The sequence below is a fragment of the Chinchilla lanigera genome, unplaced genomic scaffold, assembly GCF_000276665.1.
Source record: "Chinchilla lanigera isolate Chin_1 unplaced genomic scaffold, ChiLan1.0 scaffold00067, whole genome shotgun sequence".
Classification (NCBI taxonomy): Eukaryota; Metazoa; Chordata; class Mammalia; order Rodentia; family Chinchillidae; genus Chinchilla; species Chinchilla lanigera.
Window position 1 is genome coordinate 12,363,905 of NW_004955468.1, and position 23,675 is coordinate 12,387,579.

General features: G+C 41.5%; 1 protein-coding gene and 1 long non-coding RNA gene across 6 annotated transcripts in view; one reads left to right on the forward strand and one right to left on the reverse strand.

Annotated features, from left to right (window-relative positions):
• Slamf1 (signaling lymphocytic activation molecule family member 1) overlaps window positions 1–20,013 on the reverse strand; it is a 47,174-nt gene extending 27,161 nt beyond the window's left edge. Inside the window, exon 1 of one of the 3 annotated variants that reach the window (XM_013522535.1) lies at window positions 19,820–20,013. Coding sequence is in view for 2 of the 3 variants with exons in the window: in XM_013522533.1 (XP_013377987.1) it covers window positions 6,151–6,226 (76 nt within the window). In the remaining variant the exon portion in view is untranslated. Of the gene's footprint in view, window positions 1–6,150; window positions 6,561–19,819 lie in introns of those variants that run through there. The other 2 variants (XM_013522533.1, XM_005400212.2) reach the window with 2 other exon arrangements.
• LOC106150237 lies at window positions 11,715–21,270 on the forward strand. 3 transcript variants are annotated; one of them, XR_001236941.1, is made up of 5 exons: window positions 11,715–11,789; window positions 11,886–11,996; window positions 19,356–19,454; window positions 19,661–19,774; window positions 20,845–21,270. It is a non-coding gene; the product is annotated as an uncharacterized LOC106150237 (long non-coding RNA). The 3 variants fall into 3 exon arrangements; XR_001236940.1 differs by having other exon boundaries at window positions 11,777–11,996; XR_001236942.1 differs by lacking the exon at window positions 19,661–19,774 and having other exon boundaries at window positions 11,777–11,996.
• The last annotated feature ends 2,405 nt before the right edge of the window (window positions 21,271–23,675 follow it).

Genomic DNA, 23,675 nt, shown 5'->3' on the forward strand with positions numbered 1-23,675 from the left:
GAGCTAAATCCCCAGCCCCTTGTGCTTGGTTTTAATAAAAGGCGATTGAGATGAATGATTGGGGCTGCAGTCCCAGAGGCTGTGGGCCCCCTGATCCCAGACTTCTAGCTCTCCTGTTTTTCTTATCTCTTCTACTTTCCTTTTTTCATCCATGGGCACCTTGTTCTCGGGACCTGTCACCACAGTTAATACCAACATCTGAGCAATTCACCCCTCCTTCACTCCTACCTCATAGGCCTCGGCACTGCCGTCGTCTTCTAACTCATCTCTCAGCATCTGTGCAACGGACACAGTGATCCCTTGAAACCATGTCGAATTTCACATCTCTCCTGCTTTTAGGGCTTTCTGGCACTCACAGAGTAAAGTTCACAGTCTTTGCCTGATGCAGCTTCAAACATTCTGCATTCCTATTCCCTGGGACCTCTCCAATTCTATTCCTTGCCCTCTGTCCTGTGCTCACCCCATCCTGGCCATACTAATGCTGGGCTCTTCCTTAAACTCGAACATTTCTATCTCAGAGTGTTTAGCTTTGTCGCTTCCCTCCCTGGGGCCCTCCTCTCTTATGTACCCAGATAACTCATGCCTTTGCTTTATTTTAGAGTTCTGATAAAAAAATAACATCTCCCTTGAAAGACCTCCGTGACCATGTATCTAAATCCACCCCATGGCTCTCATCACTGCCTGATGTTTTTACTTCTATTTTTGTTTCCTGTACTTGAACGCAATCCTCTCCAGAGGGAAAACATTCTCTCCATGACTGTTTTGTCCTCAGGACCTACAACAATGCTTGGTAGAAGGAGGATTTTAATAAACATTTGTTCCATATATGAATGCTGAAAACCATGTTACCTGGCCAATCTCTTACTTGGCTTTGCCTAACTTGTATATAACTGAATTTAGCCATCAGATAGAATTCATAAAAGGAGCCCATGACTCAGAGGAAGCATAGATTTCCTTCGCTGATAAGAAAGTCAGAAGAGTAAAATAGAATTGTCCGCTTCAGTAACATGTCTGCTTAGAAGAGACCTCGCCACAATTGACAATAGTTAAGATGTGGTTGGAAAACTTGGCAAGCTGACCAAATTATTCTTGATACCACAATGCCCTGAAATCCTCACACCGTCCAGTAAAGCGCTCAACTAATATTAACTAGTTATCAGCCATTGTGGAAAGAGAAAGGGACATCCCCAGGCTAAAATCAGGATCAGGGTGGTTGAGGCACATAACTGTTACAGAAAATTGCAAAAGGTGATTAGACATTTGTTCTTTTCAATATCACTAATATATTAAACTTCAAAAAAGAGTTCTAACCCCCACTGCTTGATGAGATGAGGGGTGTTACAGAGCTTGGGGGTTGTCATTTTTACTTAGACACTTTGGGACGTGCACTGTATTTTCATCCATCCACACTTAGAAACGCCTGGGTGTCTAGATAATGTGGCTCCTTTGGTGGCCACACATATGATTTGTGGAATAGAGGGAGTGAAGGAGAGAAAGAGGGAGGGAGGGAGAGAGGAAAGGAGGGAGAGAGAGAGAAGAAGGAGGGAGAGAGAATCTCAAGTCCTGAACCTAAACTTTTATTTGTCAAGGAACAAGAGGAAATTGAAAGGCCCAAGTGCAAGCATGGACTCCCTGAACTTGTATACTCAAAGTCGGGTTGATAAACATATGTACATTTTCTGGGAGCACTTCTGAAAATGTCATCTCTCAAAGAGATCTGAGATTTTTTTAAAAATTAAGAATCATGATAGTACTGCTGTTTTTAAAAGACCAGTTTTAATACAGAAGGGGGAAAAGCAGTATAAATTGTTCCAGTTTTATGACTACAACCCTTTACTCTCCCAAATGTCTCCCATGTGCCCTTTCCCCCATCGAACTCTGAAGACCATTTGTACCATGACCGCTACCCAAACATGAAGTTTGTGGGAGAAGGAGAATGGATATAGTATGAAACAGAAGTATCCAAAAAGCAAAAATAAAAAACAAAAACAAATTAGAGAAAGAGAACAGGAGGGAAAGTGAAAGGAAAAGGGAAGCGGAGGATGAGGAGAGGCTGAGTGGGTTTCCCATGTGGGGAGTGCAATACCAACATCACCACGCGGAGCCCCCAACACCTCACTACCCACATGAAGGACAGTGATGCAATTTCTGTGGCTGTGAATGGTCTGCTTTAGAGGGCATACTTGCGATCATCCCCACCCAAGCACAAGTGGAAAATAAGTGGGGCTTTAAAGTGGTTCATCAAACACTTCAAGTGGAGTCCCTGCTCCTGAAACACCTCACTGCCTGATGAGTGTTTTCCAGTGGGTCTGTGATTCAGTCAGCCCCTGTTTACAAAACATCTGGGAAGAAACATATATAGCTGTTAACACCAACTCACTTTCCTTCATGGGTAAATGGGTAATTCTGCTTCAAAAGAAGAGTGATTCACATAGACCCACGAGTGTTGGTCTGAAATTTGTAGTATTTAGCAAACCCTTTCATAAGATGGGATTCTACCGAATGATAACTTTTTCCTTTTGAAGGCTTAGTCCTATTATTTCATATGTGCCTTTAGCAACTTGCTATAGGAACTTTTCAGTTAGGAAAGATAAAGCTCAATGGCCCCACAGTTCTTATGGCACATTTAAGCCAGTAAGAAAAGATAACTTGTCTAAGCTTGCTTTGATAACACACCCATCAGTCAAACACATATTCTAATTCCTTGCGGCTGCTGCAAGTGGTAGGTCTGTTCATCTTAGGTTAATTGCAGTTGCTGCCTGCTGGCCTCAAAGCGGGATGAGCCTGCATCTCCACAGACATCTCTTTGGGTCTCCACCAACATCTCTCCCTGAGGGAAGGCTGACCTGGTTCCTGGCTTAGGTCGGCTTTTCCAACACACACCACCAACATAGTTTACATCTCTCCTGTCACGTACATTTTTAACTGGTTTAATACCCCCATCCTCACTCAGTGATAAGCTCCCAACCATAGGAATGGTATCTGTTGTACCCACTGTTGTATTCCTAAAATCCCACTTACAAGTGACATCGTAGAAACTCAGGAAATCCTTTTTTGCCCACATAAAAGAATAAAATGAAATGTGTTGGATGACCACACAGAGTCTAAGTTCTCCACTGTCTCTCCACAATCAGAATATACTCTGCTTTATCGTTATAACATCCTAAGAGATTTTGTGTGGGGAAAATGATGTCCCTCTTCCCAAGTGAGGACCTAGCTACGAAACTTAGGTTTCAGGTACAACAGACTACTGCCTTTCATCCTAGCACAGGCAGCATATTAGCTCTGCCTGTGCACCTCCATCTAAAATACTCTTCTTCAAGTCCTATAAAAATCCAATCTACCTCAACCTAAGTGTTTGAAATACACACAAGAAACTCATAACACGGCTGCTTCCAGCAAGAGATGTGGAAGAGAAGTTAGTCTTCACTCTATACATGGGATACTCTTCCAACGAAATAGTTCACGAAAGTTAAATGAAAACTGGCATGATGAAAAATGTTTCTGTCTACTCTCCAAACTCCAGAACAGATACTCTTTTATGCCTTGTACTTTCTCCTGATTCCATTAATGCCTCTCACTTTTGGAAAATTTCTATACTTTAATTCTCCTCCATGCAATTCATCTCATAGGCTTCAATTATACATGATACATTCTAATTTTTATCATGGGACCTGGATACTTATTGTAACATCCTTCCTACTCTGTAAACATAGGCTTATCCAATTTTATTCACTGAGACTTCTGGAGTCAGCCTCCCCGAGCCCAGCAAAATTGCTAAACTACTCTATGTGTCCCTTTCCTCATTTATAAAGTTGTAATTGAAACAATAGTACAAGTCTTACGGGGTTGGTGTAATAATTATAAAACTGATATACATGAAGCACTTAGAACAGTATCTGGTATATAGCATATGCACAGTACATACTATTATTATTTATTCAAAAGACTTATAGATGGGCTTTCAAATCCCAGACAACGTGTCAGAGGCTGAGCACAGGCTACGGCTGTTCATTTTGCCTTATCTATACCTTACGTAAGTGCTTGCCATAGCATGTGTTCTTATTAGATTGTTACTGAGTGGAACTGTCTAAAGTCGATCTATGGGTAAAACCACATGGCCCCGATGTTCTGATAAGTGCTGGAGACAGGGAAAATGAGGGCCTCACACCACAGAATTAAACCTTTTAAAAAATAGAATTGCCTACACCACCATCTTGACATGAAACTGGCGACGGGCACATGAGTTTGGGTGAAGTCGAGAACTTGTCCCTCACCTCTCACCTCGTGTGCGTCAACGGGGCAAAGAGGACTTGGAGGGTGGGATAAAAGTTCTCACTGGGGGAAATGAGAAATTTGCTTTGTTGGGGGAAGGGACAGGTGGACTTTCTGAGTTTTACAGTTCTGAGAGGGAATTGGAAACTGAGCTGAGTAGAGATAGGAAGGGGAGTGGGCGCTGATTTTACAAGAACCAAGCCACTTGGCTGGGTAAACATGTCATGACTGACCGTCCCATTTGCAAAGCACTTCCATCTGGGGTTTATTGGGGTTTCACAAAGGGTGAAATTACATGTTTAAAAATGAAAATAAAAATTTGCATTAGAAGGGTGAAATTACATATTTAAATATAGATGCTAAAATTTTTGCTTAGAAGAGGATGAAATTGTGTGTTTAAAAATAAAAACACTGAATATTTCTGAACATATTTTGGAAGCTAGGATGCAAGGAAGGGAGTGGCTGCCAGCTGGGTAGACCTTCCTTCTGGGGGCTGGGCTGCTCCTCACTAACAAGTGGCCACCACAGCACAGAGCAGCTGTCACCTGGGCCTCAGCTGCCAAGGGCAGGACGGGCCAGCAATAAGCAAGTGCAAAGACAGGGTAATCCAGCACACAGTTCGGTCCCACCATTCCTTACAGTAACCAAGAAGTATGCCAAGTATGCCAAGTTCCAAGTGCGGCTCAATAAAGAAGGATTATCTCTCCTTGGCTCCCTGTTCTGATCCCTGAGCTTGGTTCTCTGACTTCTAGACTCAGCAGGTAAGAGCTGCACATGTGCCAGTTTCAAAGGAAAGTGAGGCTCACAAGCACCTCTCCATTTGAGACTCTGGAAAGAGAGCGATGCCATGAAAAGATGCCACATCTCTGGCATATGCTGGGGCTTTTCCTGGAAAAGTCCATAATGGATTTGCAATCTTGAAAGCCCCAAGCCTAAAACACCCTTGGCTTCAGGATTTTCCCCCCTTTCTAAGCCATGTCTGCTCCAGGCTGCCTCCCACCACCTAACCAAAGCCTCAAGACATGTACACAGAGCAAGCTCCTCACCCCACTCCCACTGTCATCCCAGCACCCATGTCTTGTTTGGCTTTGTCTTTTTAAATAGCTTTGCTCACAAGCCTGGTGTTACTAAACAGAGAACAACAGCTTGCCTTGGGAGGAAGATGAGCTGGAAAGACAGGAGCAGAGTGCCGCTCCAAAATCACTCTGCTGCCAGCCAGTCCCTACTGCTGGAGTCGCTTTGAGCCTGAGGGTTCCTGGTTTGCATTTTCCACATTCTGTAACCAACCCTGGGCTCCAGAAATCCCAATCTCTCCCCATGTTGCTAAGGTGGAATCTTCTCTTCCCAGAAAGTAGCCACCAATACAACCACCCTGTAGTCACTGCCTCTTCTCTGTCAATGGGGTTTTCACTTCTACCGCTCTTCCCTTGCTGTTGCCTTTGTAGTCATTAGACTGTGTTTGGAATTTTCTGTTGGTATGTGTGAAGGTTCCTTTCTAGGGCCAGGATGAGGGCACATCTTCTTCTAGAGCTCCATCCCTCCAGCTCAGACCTGCTAGCCTGAGTCTTTGCCAGGATGCCCACACGACAACTGCACAAGCACCACTTCAACCAGTGGTGTAACAGGTACCTTTGTGTGCAACTCCTGGTTTCTGAAGCCAGGATTGATGATCTGGGCTTTGGAACCCAAGGACCCCGGAGCTCACGGTTCCCCTTCGCTTTTGAAAGGGGCAGAGGAAACTCAGAGTCAGTCCCTAAGGAAGAGGCAGCCGAATCACTGTCGGCAAGCTGTGCATCTTCCCTACATCCCTTAGGCCGTGCTGATTGCTGGCAGCTTATTGCAGGACTCCAGCCCTTAAAACAAATAAACACTCACCTGTCGCCTCACTCAGATGAAAAACCAGAGACAGAAGCAGCAGAAGGCTTAGGGAGAGGAGCCCCTTGGGATCCATCAGCCAGGGAGGAGAAGACAAGGGCCCTGGCTGTGGGACTCAGCCCCACTCACAGGTGCCCCGGCAGAAGCAAGCTCCGTGTCAGCAGTGCTGCCTCTGCCGTCTAGTTCACACATCAGAAACCAGCAGGATCTTAAACCAGCTTCCTGTCTCACTGGGGCTTTTTCTGCCAGTGTCTTGAGGGTTGCTCATCTTGACTCAGGCCTTAAATCACTTTGTTCTTCTCAAGAAGCACGCACATGTCAGGAACTTCGCCCATGGGAGCCAAGAAAAAGGCTATCTGGTCACCTCAGCCAAACCCTGGCAGAAAGGTTCCCCTGCTTCGTTCCTGAGATGTTTCAGGAAATGACTGTCACAGCTTTTTTGGGCAGTTCTCTGTTAACTTTTTAAAGAGTGCTTTTAAAAAAAAAAGCTTTTGTCAGACTACCCCACGAGTTTGGTAATTGAAAGTTGAACTTGGTCAAGGTCAGCCTGGACAACATGGTGAGACCCCATCTCAAAAACGAAAACAGCACAAAAAACAAAAACTGAACTCAGATGACTGGATTTTGGTGCGGTGATGGGCCTCTTCTGATTTGTTCCACAACTTCAGAAAATACTTCTGTGTGCAGTCAGGTCCTGGTGCCACAGTCCAAGAGAAAGAGCATGTGGGCAAGTGCAGATCATTGGCAGAAACCTGGTGGGAGTGGGGAACAGGGACCAGAGTGACCTCCTGGATTGCCTATCTTTTTCTTGAGGAGAAGGTGCTAGAATTGGCAGAAGAAAGACCCTGCCATAAGAATGGCATACAGGGACTGCCACTGCCAGTGCTCATAAGGAGACTTTGAAAGGCCAGGCTAAATGTTTTCAGTGTCTGTTTTAACAGGTCACGGTCATTCACCTGCTGGGCTCCCCAAGGGCCTCAGGATGGCAAGAGCTGCCGAGAGAGATAAACTGGCTTTTCCCCCGACTCCTTCCCTGCCCCCTTCTGCCAATACCCAACTAAGCAGTGGTGTGTTAGACGCACCACATACCAACTAATGAGAATCAATTGTTAAGTTTTCAAGACTCTTGCATGCTCATTGACAAACATGGATACTATAAAATTATATAAATCAAATTTCACAGCCAGGGATGGTGGCTCACACCTGTAATCCTAACGTTGTGGGATGCTGAGGTAGGACAACTGCAAGTTCAAACCAGCCTGGGTAATTTAGCGACTTGGTGAGAGCCCGTCTCACAATAATAAGGCTGGGGTTGTAGCTTACTGCAAAGGTCCTGGGTTCACCCCTGACTACCTCCTCCCCCCACCAAAAATAAAATTTCACATACTTACAATTAAATACAACTTATTTAAGTTTATACTTATTTAATTGTTTATATTTAAAAGAGTGGGAATCCAACTTCAGAACTCCCCTCTTCCTCATTATTTTATGATATCACCATTGTCTATGCTCTTGAAGTCACAGGTGCCTCTTGAATCTCTATGATGAAAATAAAGTCAGAGATTACTGCACCTCTCTTCTCAATGACGTCAAGTTAGGAGCTTAAAATCAGCCTTGGAGGGAGTTAATCCCACAGCAATTCGCAGATGACATAAACCAGAGCTTTACTGTGTTGTGCTGTTGGTTGTATGTAAGAAAGTGATTTGAAGATATCAATACGTAATACAACCACCATTGTTAATTCCCTACCACTTTGTCTGTAACTCTGTATTGTCTGTATTGTGCTTGTGATATGTTGTAAAATGTTGTATGTCTGTTAATGTTTCCCTCCTTTTATCTTTAAAATAAAAAAAAAAGAAAGTGATAAAGAAAGTATAGTGATGCAGACATTTGTGCCATAACTGTGGTCCTTAAATTGTGAATAGGATACAAAAATGAGGAAATACTGTCCAGTGTCCAAAAACTCCCATTTGATTCAGTGAAGTCATTAGCATCACTGATGAGTAGCTGGTGTCCTGACTTGCATCTTTGTTATTTCACTTTTCTTTAAGGGAACTGACCAACATGCATGTTGGAACTACACTCATCAGTAACTGGAAGTTGGCTAGGGATATGGGTTAAGCTGGGACAAACACAGACATTTGTGAGAACCAGTTGGCTGTGTGGAATTTACAAAAAAGTTATTGTGCATTTAAATGCAATGCATTATATTTTGCAAATTATGTTATACCATCCTTCATGTAAGTACATTTTATAACAAACTCATGTTTGCATGTGTATGTGTACATATACTATTTTTCAGAAAGGCAGCTGTTAACCATTTACCACACACCACTGTCATAGTAACTGAGGATCTGTAGCTGGGCTTGGTGGTGTACACATGTAATCCCAGCACTCTGGGAGGCTGAGGCAGGAGAGCAGTCTAAGAGCTTAACGAGATTGTCTAAAAATAAAAATAAAAAAGGTAGGGGGAGGTAGCTCAGTGAGGAGATCCTGGGTTCAGTCCCCAGTACTGCAATCAATCAATTAATCAATCAAATAATGGTAGAGTAGTGAGATGCTCTCTGTATTTATAATATAGCAGATGGAATATAATTAAATGAAATAGGAATATAGAGATCTCATATTTTCATACATTTTGCCTCACGTGGCTTTGATATATACCATGCAACTACTCAGTTCAGAAACAATATCAGTACAGAGTGGACCCCTATGATTCAGCTTTTTGGTTGAGGCAAGACCATTCTATGTTATTTTAAGGGCACATAATTCAATACTTGAAACACCTTGTTGGAGGTCTTATTATCAACTCTGCTTCACAAATGGAAAGACAATGATCCAAGTCTGACTCCAAGACTGATGTTTTTGCCTCTGGAGTCATAGCCACTGGAAAGCACACTCCAATATATTGAGGTCAAGACTCTCCATCCCAGAGACGCACTCAGTCTCCTGTTTCATGTGCCCTGTCATTTCCAGAATTAACTCTTCTTTAGCTTCTTTATAGGGCATCTCCACTACATTTCCACAATCCCCTCTCCACACACACATCCAGCTAATTCTGGGTGTAGTCTGGAAGGATTTACTGTTCATTGCAATCTAAAGCTCAGTGAAAGTGTAGCTCAGTCGAGTGAAGGTTAGAAATGTTTAGATGTATGATGTGAGGTCCTGGAGGGTGTTGAAGAGCATCCCCTCTCAAATTCTTTTCTACCTGGAACCTCAGAATGTGACCTCATTTGGAATAAGGGTCGTTCAGATGTAATTAAGGTAAAGACAAGAAGAGATCATACTGACTTGATTAGGATATTCCCGAAATTCAAAAAGCATAACTTTAGAAGAGATAGAAAAGTTTACAGAGAGAGACACATGAAGAAGGCCATACGAAGACAGGCAGATTGATTTTGTGCAACTACAAATCCCTGAGACTCCCAAAAGCTGGAGCAGGAAGGAGAGATTATCTCCTAGAGCCTTTATGGAAAGTCTGGCCCTAGGGATGCCTTCACATTCTGGCTTCCAAAACTGCAAGAAAATGAAGTTCCGTTGTTTTAAATTGCAAGGCTTGTGGTTTTTCACAGCAGCTGTTAGAAGTTAATACAGGACTTGGAAATATGACCAACTCCTGGTTGGTTAGTACATTTAGTGCACCAAGCTCCTACCTTCAGCTACAACCAGCAGGTCTTGACAGATGAACAAAAAAAAATATGTGCAGGAGATAATGCCTTGTATGTTCAGAGCTATTTTTCAAAAGGCTTCACATTTACTACCTTTTAGCCCCAGAACAGCACCATGAAGCCCACAGAGTTGGTAGTGTTGTCGAGACCAATGCGGGAATCCTGACTCTGGATCAAGGGTTCTTTTCTATTTTCCTGGAATTATTCTATAAATACTCAAAAGGGTAGAGAGGAAGGAAACTCCACTAATTGAACTCCCTAGATGTCTGAAGTCTCCACACATACTGTTCTATTATCTTCATAACATAGAAAAGCAGGCATATTTTCCCCCATTTTACAGATGAAGGTAGGAGAGCAGCTGTATAACTAACTTTCCCAGTAGCTCAGAAAGGATTGAGTTCAAATCCTGGATTATCTGACCCCCAAATTCTGGGCTCTAATCTATTCACTGTCCCATTATCATTATACTGAGCAAGAACCTCAGCCAGTCTGCAGGCTCATGTTGGCCAGTGGCTCATTATAGAGCATTTCTCGCAGCACAAATCAAGGGAAAGACAGCAGAATTCTGGATGAGCACATTTCTCATCCCTATTCTCTATCATCGGTAGCATAGCATCACGTCCTTGTCTTTGGCCAGGCAGAGCCCCACCCTAAGGGTGAGGAGGGTGACGCTTCTGTAGAAAACAATTTTTCCCAAATAATCTGAGATGGGTTTTATTATGAGCCCTTCTGCTGCTCCCCTCTTTTTAAATGTGATGTTACACCGGATCCTTAAGACCTGTTACTCTCTCTCCTGACACTATGGCTAGCGGTGGTGAACTGACTTGCCAGACAGTGCCTGGGGCTGGAATGCCCCGAAGCTCTTGGCTTCTCAGTCAGTGACCACCTTCACCACAGCTCTGAGCAGAGGTCCTCTGTAACATGAACCAGCCCTCCAGGGAAGGGTCACCAAGAGCCAGGCCAGACTACCTGGCCACATGAGGCTCATGATGAGCACATATATCTGGATAAGTAAAGAAAAAACCCACAAAAACAAAATGAAAATATAAAATTCCCCTGAACTCTGAGCATCTCCTAGGAGACCTAATTGCAGAGTCTAAATTTGGCTTGGGGAAAGCACTGGAAAAAACACCCTTGGGTCGGCCCTGGTGGGTGAGATGAAAAAGCCCACAGAGGCAGGTGTCTGATATGGGGGCTGAGCAGATCAGTGGACCAGAGAGCACTGTTATGAGGATAGTGCTATGGGGTGAAGAGAAAATAAACTGGACTGGGAGGTGGTTCTAGTCCAGACCTGGGTTCTGGTTTTACCCACCTCCTTTACATTTAGTCTTGGTGCCAGCCAATCTCCTTCCTGGGCAGATGGATGTGCTGAGTGGTCCAGGTCCACGTGAGAGACTAGGAACACTAACCCTTATCATGTCCGTGGAGTGGACATTACCCAGTCCATGGCCTTCACAAGTTACTCACCCCCATGCCCCTCCAGTGTTCAGATTCAATTCAGACCACTGACATCAAAGGCTGAGAAATTTATGGACAGTTGTCATCTGAAGACTTCTCTAAGCTCCTTTCATTTTCCAGTGATGCTCTGCCATTCTTCCAGACCCCGCGGCCAGTGTATGGTGATCCACCCCTCTGGGAGCCAGGCTGCCCTAACTCTGAGCTCGCCATGTTCTGTAAGGGGTACTAAGGGAGTCACTATTTCACAGACTCTCTCCATGGAATTTTTAGAAGCATTCTTGGTAGAGCTGGGGTGCTTCCTACTATTTCTCAGCCATGTCATTTTACTGCTTTTTACTGGCATAAGTTGCTAGAGAGCGGGAAATACCCATATCATCCTACTCCTTCTAGGAAGGAACAGCATTCAGGAACCAGGGACAGTGGCTATTGCTTCACAAGCCTCAAACCTTTTGGGCACCAAAAACTGCTTCCCATAGTCCTGATTCATCTTTGGACAGAGTGATAGCTAGGATGGTAATTTACAAAGTGGTGCAGAAACTCTGGCTAACCACTGTCAGCTTTGTTCTTCCTCCATGGGAGGCTCAAACTGAGGTCTCTTTTCTTTGGCAGTTCTAGAAGACCACTGAGCAGTCTTCTAGCAAATACTGGCGAGGAGCAGAACTCATTCCTTTCTCTCTCCCTTATGATCCAGTTACTTCTCTGAGAGACAGAGGCACCTGGGTAAGTAGGGGCTATGTGCTCTGTGAGGTCATTTAGTGGCCCCTTGAGATACTCAGGGGTCAATTAGGCAGTCCAGAACAGGAATTCCTGCTCTGTCATGCTGGTGGGGTGGGCTGGCTCTTGAAATGAGTCCAGACAAGAAGGAAAAGCTTGATACCTAGGATTCTGAAAAACCTAGCTATAGGCTAGAAGGTTTCAGAGAAGAATTCTAACTAGGATCACTGGAGATAGAGATGAAATGTGAGTTGTAGCAACAAATGAAGAACAGTGGTGGAAGTCCAACCCACCAGCCTGCCTCTGCACTCACTATGAAAAAATATAAGAACTCAGCTGGACATTGTGGCATCTGTTTGTAATCTCAGTCCTTGTGAGGCTGAGGCAGGAGGGTCACAATTTCAAAGCCTGGACTCCTTAGTGAGTTCAAGGTCAGCCTAAGCTATCTAGTGAACCCTTGTCCCAAAAAATCAGAAAAAAAGTATAAATAAATAAATGAATAAATAAGCCAATTTGGGGCTCAAAACATATTGGTTTATATATAATGTGATGACTTAAAATACAATGAATGACTCTAAAACTCCTTTCATGATACAGTCCTACTGATGAGGTGTAACACATCTAATTATCAACCACTTGAATGACTTTATTAGATAACATTTCTAGTTAAGAAGTAGATATTCAGGAGTTGGGTTTTTTAATATCACAGTTCTGTTCTGTGATGTTTAACTTCATGTCAAATTGATGTCACCATGGGGTAGCCAGATTAAACATTATTTCTGGGTGTTCCTGAGGGGTTTTCTGGATGACATTAGCATTTGAATCGGTGGACTCCATAAAGTAGGTCACCTACTTAATGTGGATGAGTATCATGCAACCCACTGAGGGCTTGATTAGAATAAAAGGGGGAGGAAGGAAGAATTCACCCCATTTACTTGCTGACTGCCTGCTTGAGCTGGGACGTCCTCTCACTTCCTGCCCTTGCATTTGGACTTCATCATTAGCTTTCCTGGTTCTCAGGCTTTGGACCTAGGCTGGGATTATACCACTGGCTTTCCTGTGCTGCCATGGCAGATCATGGGACTTCTCAGTCTCCATAATCTCGTGAGCCATTGTCTCATTTAAAAATCTTTCCATATGTTATAGATTGTCTCCGGAGATCTCTATATGATGTCGCTTCTTCTTTAAAATTGCAGCTATAATACAATGTAGAATAAAAATTAAGCAGAAGAAAGAAGATGTAACCTTTCATAGTTTTCTAATCTTGTCACAATTTCTTCCAAGTTTGTAAAGCTCCAAACCTTTGTTTATAAGGCAGCATAGACAGAACTCTGATTTATGGTTTAGAACTTTGTCTCCATAGTCAAACAGATTTGGGTTCCATTTGCTACTCTAGTATTTATAAATCAGGTTACATTGGGCAGGATATTTAATCTCTTTTTTCCTCATGGGCTACAGATGATTCCTTAAGATAAGGAACTATCTCATAGAACAGCTGGGAGAACTAAATGACATGAATATATATAAGGTGTTAGGCCCAGTGCCTAACATGTGGTAACTTGTATACATGGTGTCTTTGGTGGTTATGTTTAACAGTATCAAGTTGATTGGTTTGGGAACAGCCTGGAGGATAAGTAAAGCACGATTCTGTATATGTCTGACTGAGTCATAGAGGCTTGACCTTGGATACTATATATGGTCCCTGGCTCCTTGTTCTCTGGCACTGTTTCACTGCTTTGCCTCCTGGCTTCCATACCCAATGCATCTTGGCTTAACCAATCCCTTCTGGCATGATGTTTTCTACTTTGAATTCATGAACTGAATCCCCTAAAACTGTGAGCTAAATGACACCTCTCCTCCATTAAATTGTGTGTGTCATATATTGTGTCCAAGAAAAGGGAAAGTTGATGAATACAGTGCCCATTATTTTTATCATTACCTACAGGTAGACATGTGTGATTACATGATGAATCTCATGTCATAAGGAGGTACAAGAAACACTACCATGTGATCAGTGTCAAGGATATCCTCAGAGATGTGGAACAACAGAATGCTTCAGGAACCCCACAAATAAATGTAACCCCTGGGTATCTCTATAAGAAACAACAATAACTTTGCATCATAAATTAAAAACAGAAGTATATTAATGACCCTTAAGAACTTTTAACAATTGAACACAGGAAGATGGATTTTATATAATAAGTTCTGAAAAGTCCTGTTATAAAGGAATTGAATATTTTGGGGATGGATAATCATATTTCTTAAATTAAAGTATCAGTACATAATACAGAATAGAGATGATAGAATAAAATGTGAGTCATAACAGAAAATGTAAAGCAGAATGAAGATATGAGCTAAAACCTTAGCCACACTTGGTCCAGTCTCACAAAATCCAAGTGTGGATTTGAAGTCAACACCAAAATCACAAGGCATGACAACTGCAAGGATTGCCCATTTTAACAAAACATCTATGGAGTCAATTTTTTTCTGTATTATGAAGTTTTAAGTAAAAAATGCTCTGAGTATCATCATAACTAAACAGCTGATAGTTGGGCTAATTCCAAATAGCAGTTACACTGAAGATGCTGATGCAAGTACCCTTTACCTAGCAGTGCCTTACATGAAGGTTTTTCTTGCCTCAATGGGCTACGTATTCCAGAGACAAATCGACAATTAAAATCACTAGTATGCACACAATTTTGTGTTCTTTTTTATTTAACATAATATGTAAAATGCATGATATGCTGCTGTTTTATCAAGAGGACTTTCTTAGAGAATATTATGTTTATTATCTTGCCTTGAAAAAAGAATAAATGGAGATTGGGAGAGTTTTGAAATGTCAAGTTTTAGCAGGCATTCTACGAGGTAAAAGACATAAAAACCATACTCAGAGACAAATCCTTCCTCATTTAGTTTTATTTTTTTTCTAAACTTTGTTTTGTTAAGCAAAATAATAAAAGTAAAACAAGGAGTAGGTTCCATCTTAAGAAATTTTTCTGGAAGTGAGGAAGTCAATTAAGAAGAAGACTTGCTTGTAATCTCAGCTATTCCAGAGGGCAAGGTAGGAAGATTTGCAAGCTTGAGCCCAGCCTTGATGACTTAGTGAGATTTTACCTTGTGGCAGGGTGGGGAATGCAGGAGTATAACTTTGCAGCAGAATATCCTAGGGTTCAATCCCCAATACTGGAAAGAAAAAGGCCTTTATTTCTGTTATACTGTCTTTAAGAAGGATGGCTCATTTCTCTGAGTTCCCAGATAAAAGCCAGTAAAATGTTGGAGCCTGGTCTTGTCTGGGCCTTATATAGTGTACTAAATGCTGTGTGCTTGGGTGGTATCCTGAGACCCAGCTGTCTTTCTTGGTGTTCCCTCCAGCCAAAACTACCAGGAGGGATTTCTGCAGAGACATTCTCTCTGTATCCCAGAGCATCTACTTTTCCTCCTGAGCAAGACTCTCATGCAGAAGAAAAGACCTACTCTGGGACAGAGGACTGGGAAAAAGACAAGCAGTCTAGTTGCTTTCTATATTACTTGGTGAACACCTGAAACTACAAGAATTTACTGTATAAGCCTGGGTTCTTAGTTTAATTTTCTTGATCATGGGAGTGGAAGGATATGAGAACTCTACAGCTCTACAGCTTGTCTCACCCACGTGCTCTGCATCAGATCTAACCTTATTCTCAATTCACAGATGAGCACAGTTAGGCTTAGAAAGTTAAGTAGTGTGCCTGAAAGCAGACAGTCAATAAATATCAGAAGCAGCACTTGAAGATAAACTCTATCACCTCACACCACCATGGCCCTGGTATGTGTTGTTTAGTAAAGCTGTTATCCAGACCTTTAATACCCGAGGCAAGAAGCCTGGGTAAGAAGAAACCAGGAAAAGAGAATAACTGTAGCTCTTTGCACTAGTTTAATCACCTCTTTCTGGGTTTAGTGCCCCTTATCCTAATCTGCTTATCATTAGGGACCTTTTGACTCTTGACTTCCTTTAAGTCTTTCCTGTGGTCTTAGGAACAGCCCTTGTCTTAATCTTTTTGTTTGTTTTTCCGGTACCGGGGATTGAACTCACAACCTTGTGCTTGCCGGACAGGCTCCGTGCCGCTGAGCTAAATCCCCAGCCCCTCCTTGTCTTAATCTTAGGCTTTCTCTTCTTCCCCATCTCCCACTTTCAACTCTGTCAGCCCTGATCTATAGTTGCTGCCTTGTTGACAGGCTTGTATAAAGCTGGCAATCTCCTAAAAGACCCATCCTGGGCCTGCTATGAGCATAGCTCTGCTCTCCTGGTCTTGAGTTGGCCCCATAGGCCTTGATATTTTCACTGTCTGTTCATAAGTGACCCCTATCGACTTGGGACCATAGATACAGCTCTAATTCTTCCTTGAAGGATTAAAGTTCGTGACAATTTATACTGCCATGCAAAGTACCTGAGGGTTCAAATTTAGCTTTATGTTAAGGAAATTTTTAAACCAATGAAGTTTTAATTGCAGAAGTAAATAGAGATAAAGAAGCATGAGGACAAGTATGCATTAGAAGCACAGGGACTTCATTATGTATGAGCTAGGTAAGTTTGTTTTTTATCTATAGAATAGTGTACTATAAATTACCTTGTATAGTGGATGCTGAAGTGTGCTGCTCAGATCCTCCCTCAGGACAAACCAATTGTTCTTCCATGCCAGAAGGATTAGCAGCTAATAGCTCTCAGGAACTGTTCTCAGCCACTTACTACAGGGCAACTTACACCCAACAACTGGTCACTTGGTGGAGGGAAGGCTATAGAAGTCCAGTCTCCTTGCCTTAGTTTAGAAGAGCTCTCAGGGTCAGACCAGCTCCAGAGATCCTCATGAAGTCAGCACAGGTCTTTGTTATAACCACATCCACAGTTCAACTTCTCCCTCTGCTCAGTCCTATGGTATTTCCTTCACTCCCCATGGGTGTGGATTGATTTCCAAGCACTCCCCAACTAACTTGTTTGCATCCAAATCTCTATCTCATGTGAAATCTGTTTCTTGAGGAAGATCTCTCATACAGTATTTTTTGAGTGTTAAAACAACAGTGTATATAAAGCAAAGTACTTGATACATTGTGGGCACTCAGTATTTGCTAGTTTTCTTCTCTTTTTTTTGGTTTTTCTCTGGTACCGGAAATCGAACTCATGACCTTGCGCTTGCCAGGCAGGCGCTTTTGCCGCTGAGCTAAATCCCCAGCTCCTCTTCTCTTCTACTTTGTTTGAATTGTTTTTCATTCATTCTTACTAAGGACACATCATCTAGTAATTTGAGGCCTTTCCACAAGACACAGTATCCTTCCTCCCAGTGGACCTAAAGCACCTTTTGCATGCAATTAGTTCAACACATTCTTGTAAAGGCATTCATGCCTTGATGAAAGCCATCAAAAGTTTTAAGTAGATGAGTGACCTGTTCGTGTTTGTGCTCTAGAAAGATTACTTTGGAAACTGTGCAGAAGAGATTTAGCAGAGCTAGAGATTTGGACCTGGTTGGAAGAAATAATTGTCTCAACTAAAGATGGTCTAATCACGTGGGAGAGAAGGAGGTCCACTGGAGAGTTATTTCATAAGTGGATTTGATAGAACTATATAATAATATGAAGGTGGTATTGTTACAAGCTTTGGATTCCAAACTGGATCCTTTTTTGTCTCTTGGAGTTGTGGAATCACTAAACAGACCAAATGTCAACTAAGCAAGAATTGAGGTGGGAGATGAAACTCACAAATCAACTTCTTGACCTATCAGAGATTGGGAAATTATATATACAGGATAAATCAAATGAGTGGGATTATGAGGCTAATAAAGGGGAATAATATTTTTGACTTTTGTTGGAATGGGTGGAGATTTTTAGGAAATTCCTATGCCATCTCTTTTTACGATTCCTTCTGGGTAGTCTTCATGACAGTTGTCAACTGTTATAGTCCTGGGGGTGAGGTGTCTTTTAGCATGCAGATGGGATTATAATGAAATCAAAAGTTATCGGCAGTCACCCTGGCAGCCATCTTGGATCCAACCAGTTACAGCTAGCTCACTTAAAAAGGAACATCTGGCCTACAGGCATCCTGTCCCCAAAGATAAACAAGATTATAGGTGAGTCAGAAGCTCAATTAGGTCATGAAGACAGGTGAAGATTAGCATTAGGTAACAGGATGTGTGACCTGTATCCTGTGACCTGATTTTGCCTCCTCTCTGAGAAAGGAGGTATAGGAGGCAGAGAAGCTTTAGGGCAAAGTGTGGAACATAGGATTAGTTTCCTAGCTTGGGAGATGTTCAGTTGAAGGCCTGACATACAGTAAGCAGTAAAATGTTTGTGGAATGAATATACTGATTGTAGCTATTCTTTGAGGTGGGACTGGTCCTTTCTCTTTGTATCATCACTGGAATTATATCTCTGAGGCATCTTGGAAGTCATCAGACCCAGGGAAGTCCTATTTGACCACCAAATTTGCATCTCCCCAGGTTGTGTCCCAACCCCCTCTACTTCCTCTGAAAGCAATGCCTCTGATGTTCAGGTCCCACCATGGGCAGGCTTTGTGCTTATTCCATAGATCAGATTGAAAAGATTGATAAAAACAGAAGTAGAAATAAACTACAATTTGGGGTGCAGAAGTCATGTAATTAGTTCCATCTTCCTTACATTTGGAGAAACTTTGGCTAAGGGAGCTTGTCTTGATTAAGTAAAATTAGAGTCCCAAGCCTGAGAAGAGACAAGGGATCAGTCTGGGGCCAAGGGAAGTAATGTATTAACTGAGCGCTTATTATACGCCAGACTTTGTGTTTCATGATTTACTAAGGTAATCTCAATATTGATAAAAATATCATTCACTTGTTTTAAAAAGTTTACATAAGGAAACAGCTTGGAAAGTTTATTTTCCTAAAGTTCTAAAACTGGTAAATGGTAGGTTCACTCAAGACTGTCTGATCCCAAAGATCGCATTCTTTTCCCTGTTATTTAGCCTTCCAGAAGCTTATAGTGTGACCCCAAGTATTATCCATAAACCTGGAAACCAACGTGCCTATTCCAGTGCACCGTCTAGGAACCAACAAACCCTCCAATCTTACCATCCTACTAGGCCCTGCAAAATGCACTGGCTTTGAGAAAATCCAGGAGATCTTGCATGAATATAAGATACACAATGAGTCGGGTCCCAGGAAGTACCCAGTGGACATCAGCAAAGAACAGAGAATTAGTTTTGACCTCCAGCCTCAGCTTTTTTGGTAACTAGCCAAAAGTCCTGGGGCAAACCACTTCCCTCTCTTGACCTTCCAAGATTGAAGAAAATATAGGGAAATGCAAATTTGTGGGGTTCCCTGTGATGATTTCCATGTCTTCTCTGCAGTAATCATTTCTATCATGCAGTGCACAGAAAGAGAAGATGTATGAGGGATTAAGAGTATCTTACTCCTAAGAAGTGCTTCCTGAGCTTTGGAGAAGAAACTCTGGTCTGAGTTTTAACAAGTGAGTAAAAGTTTGGTTAATGAGGTGGGGGAGGGAGATTCTAGGAAGAACTTGAATCAGAACATGGGGTGGGTTCAGGGTGGTTACAAATATAGGGAGGTAGCGGGATTTGGCAAAAGGGAAGGGCCAGACCAGAAATGAGACAGAAAGCATATCATATATGGATCAGTAGTAACCTTAAACTCTTGAAAACCCCATCTTTCAAGATTTTAAGCATGGAAATGTGCCTGTGAAGTAGATATTTCTGCTGTGTATTTCTGTCCTCTACCAGAGATAGCAAGGCTGAGAGAGAAAGCTACTCCTCTTCAGAGGAAAAACAGGTGAGGCAGACCCCAGAGGAGCCAAAGTTAATTTATAGCCCTTACCTATTTGTTACTTATGGACGTTTTCATTTCGGGACTGTATCAGCACAAAATCTATACTCTCCTGGTAGATGATTCAATCAGTGGAAGTTCAAGGTTATATATCCTGAGAGCTCTTGAAAGGAGGCCTATATGCGGAAAAAAGAGAACATGGTACATGTAAAATAGGCCCTCAGCATCTTCAAGGATCACCAATGTTGTATTTTTGTTTTCAAAGTATTTTCCACTTTCCCTTGTGTTTTTTTCAATGCATTGGTTATTTACAAGTGTGTTATTTAAATTTCCACCAATTTGTGAATTTTCCAAATACCTTTCTCCTCTTGATTTATAATTTCACTCCATTAGAAATATATTTTCATTTTTTCTATCATTTTAATAATTTTAAATTTATTGAGACTTTTTTTACAGCCCTAGATATACTCTACCCTGGGGGATGTTCCATATGTATTGAGAAAAGTGTATATTCTGCTATTGTTTAGTACAGTGTTTTATAGGTATTTGTTTAGTTTAGTTGATATACAGTACTGTTAAAATGTATTTCTTTGTTGATCTTATGACTAGATATTCAATCTGTTAGTGAAACTGAGACATTGAAGTCTCTAAATATTGTTATCGATTATCTATTTCTTTTTTAAAGCTTGTTTTCACATCATATATGTTGGGGTTATTTCTTGGTTGACAAAGACATTTCAATAAACAGTGATATGATAAAAGGCTATCTAAGAAAATATTGACTCTTTAAGGTTTATTTCAAATTCTTGTGTGCATAAATGCTAGTAATCATTACATCTTCTTGATGAATTGACCATTTTATAATTATAAAATGACCTTCCTTGTCTTTAGAACAATTTTTGTCTTAAATTGTTTGGTTAATCTTAGTGTCATTACCTTAGCTCTTTCTGATTACTGCTTATGTAGTACATCTCTTTCCACCCTTAACTTTCAGTCATCTGGTGTATTTAAATATAAACTGTGTGTTTAATGGAAACCATATCATTGAATCATGTTTTTCAAAAAATCTGTTCTAGGGGACCAGCCAGAGAACAGCCTGGGTGCAGGCACATATGCAGGCTGGTGGGACCAGTGGCATACAGAAGTGTGAAGCAGCAGTGAGAGTACAAGCCAGTGGTTGGTAAATTAGGTGAAGCAGTGTTGTGCTCCAGCACAGACACGCAGAGTAGAAGAAGGAGGGTGAGCAAGGCCACCACTCCTAGTGCTCTGGGAGAGCACTAGCAGCAGAAGACCAGTCCCAAGCCCCACATCCAGAGGCCAAGATCAGCCCTATGCCCAGCACAATTCCCCTGGCAAACTTGGCTGGAGAACACAGCACCTTTCTTGGATCTGACTTGGACCCTAGCACGGAACTGTGGACATGAGAGGGATTTTACTGCTTTTATTTTTCTTTGTTTGTCTGATTGGTTTTCCTTTTTCTGTCTCATTGGGCTTGTTTTGTTTTGTTCTGTTTTTTTGTGTGTGGTTATTTTGTTTTTTCTTTTCATTTTCTTTCTCTTTTCACTTTTTAGGTTTTTTACCTTTCTTTTTTGTTCTTTTATTCATCTTCTTTCTCCCTCTGTCCTCAACTACTGCTCTTGATTTTGTGATATTTTCATGTGAGAACATTGTCTTTCCCTTTCTGGTTCACTTCAGCACTCTGCTATCTCTTTCATTCTTTCTCTCCTGTATCTGCCAATTTCCCAAAATTTGGGTGATCATCTTTTGCCCTCTAGCTTTGCATTTACTATAGTTGACCTCATTCCTCTATCTTATCCCCCATCCCTCTTAAATACTCCCTCCCACACAACAGGGTAAAATCACTCTGCTAAGGAGAAAATCATTGTGTATAAGTTCCTGGTATAGGTTGGATTTTATTATATTATTGTAGAATCTGCTCCTGTGGTTAAAGATATCAGGCTAATAGTTACCACAGTTTGTCATTAGTTAGGCTATACTTGATGCTATTGTCTTTGCTCACTGTACTACTTTACCAGGATGTCATGAATATTATAATCAGTTTTTTCCCATGTATGATGATACTGTGATTGTATGGGGTCATAACCATCACCAGAGTCCAGTACCAAAGGACTGGGTGCTGCACCAAATAGATAGGGACTTCTCATTCTTAATAAATTGGGAAGGCAGGTTATTGGGATAAACAAAAAGAACAAGAACCACCTACATCTAGAAGACATCCCTGAGGAACAGACAGTTCCTAGGGAAGCCTCAATACTAGTGATAAAGATTTCTATCATAAGAAATTGGCAACACAGAAAACAAAATAAAATGAAAAATAGAAAAGAGAAAATGAAAAGATGCAGAAGCAAAATGAAACCCTGAGCCCCAATCCACTAAGAACAAGTCCAGAGCACAATGACAAAAAAGAAATTGGAAACTAAGCACTGGGATTTTCTGAAATGATAGCAACAGAAGTGAAAAAAAACATGTGGAAGAGGCTATAAAAAATAATTTCTCAGATACAAAAGAAATGATGATTAAAATAAAAGACATTAAAGCAGACACAGATTTAAGAAAAAAAGAAGAAGAGCTGAGGAAAATGATGGAAACCATGAATGCCCAACATAGGAAAGAAATGGAATCTATTAAACAGATCCAAACAGAAATACAAAAGATTAAAATCTCCACTGATAATGTATGCAACACATTGAATGAAAATGAGGATAGAATTTCAGATCTAGAAGACATGATTGCTGCTAGTGACCATGCAAAGAAAGATATCTTAAAAATAGCAAGGGACCATGAAAAATCAATCCAACAGGTGCAAGACAAAGCAAAGAAGAATAACATAAGACTGATTGGAGTCTATGAAAAAGCTAGAGACAGCACAAATGCCATAAAAAACCTCTTCAGAGAAATAATGGCAGAAAACTTCCCAAACATGGATAAAGAATTTGATATACAAATGAAAGAAACATAGAGAACTCCAAACAGCCATGACCAGAAGAAGTCTGTATAAGATTCTAGAAATTCAGCACAAGAACAGAATATCAAAAGCTGTTAGAGAAAAGAAACAAATCACTGATAAAGGAAAGCTCATCAGAATTATGTCAGTCTTCTCAACACAAACACTCAAATCAAAGAGAGCTTGTGGTGAGGTATTTCAAGCCTTAAAGCAAAACAACCTCCAATCCAAATTGATGTATCTCTCAAAACTATCTTTCAAAATCAATGTAGAGATAAGATACTTCCATGATAAAGAACAACTGAAGAAATTCATGACCACCAAACCAGCTCTTCAGAATGCTCTGAAGGATATATTAGACATAGAAAATGAAGAACACCAACAGAAAGAAGACACTAGCCAAGAAATTAAACAGAGGGTAAATATAGAAAACAGAAAAATAATATGACAAAGATAACCCAATACATATCTGCTGTAACCATCAATGCAAATGGTCTCAGTGCACCAATCAAAAAAGGAAAACTAAACAGACTAGCAGAATGGATCAAGAAGCAAGATTTACCAAGTGTGGTGGTGCATGCTTGCAATCCTGGCACTTGAGAAACTGAGGCAGGAGGATAGCTGCGAGTTTAAGAGTAACCTGGGCTAGAATGTGAGCCTGAACTGCATAGTGAAATCCTGTCTCAAAAAGAGAAGAAGAAGAAGAAGAAGGAGAAGAAGGAGGAGAAGGAGAAGGAGAAGGAGAAGGAGAAGGAGAAGGAGAAAAGGAGAAGGAGAAGAAAAAGAAGAAGAGGAGGAGGAGAAGGGGAAGGAGAACAAGAAGGAGGAGGAGGAGGAGAAGGAGACAAAGAAGCATGATCCAACAAGATCCATTCAAGAAACATATTTACCTCAAAAAGAAATTCATAGACTAGGGGCTGGGGATTTAGCTCAGCAGCACAG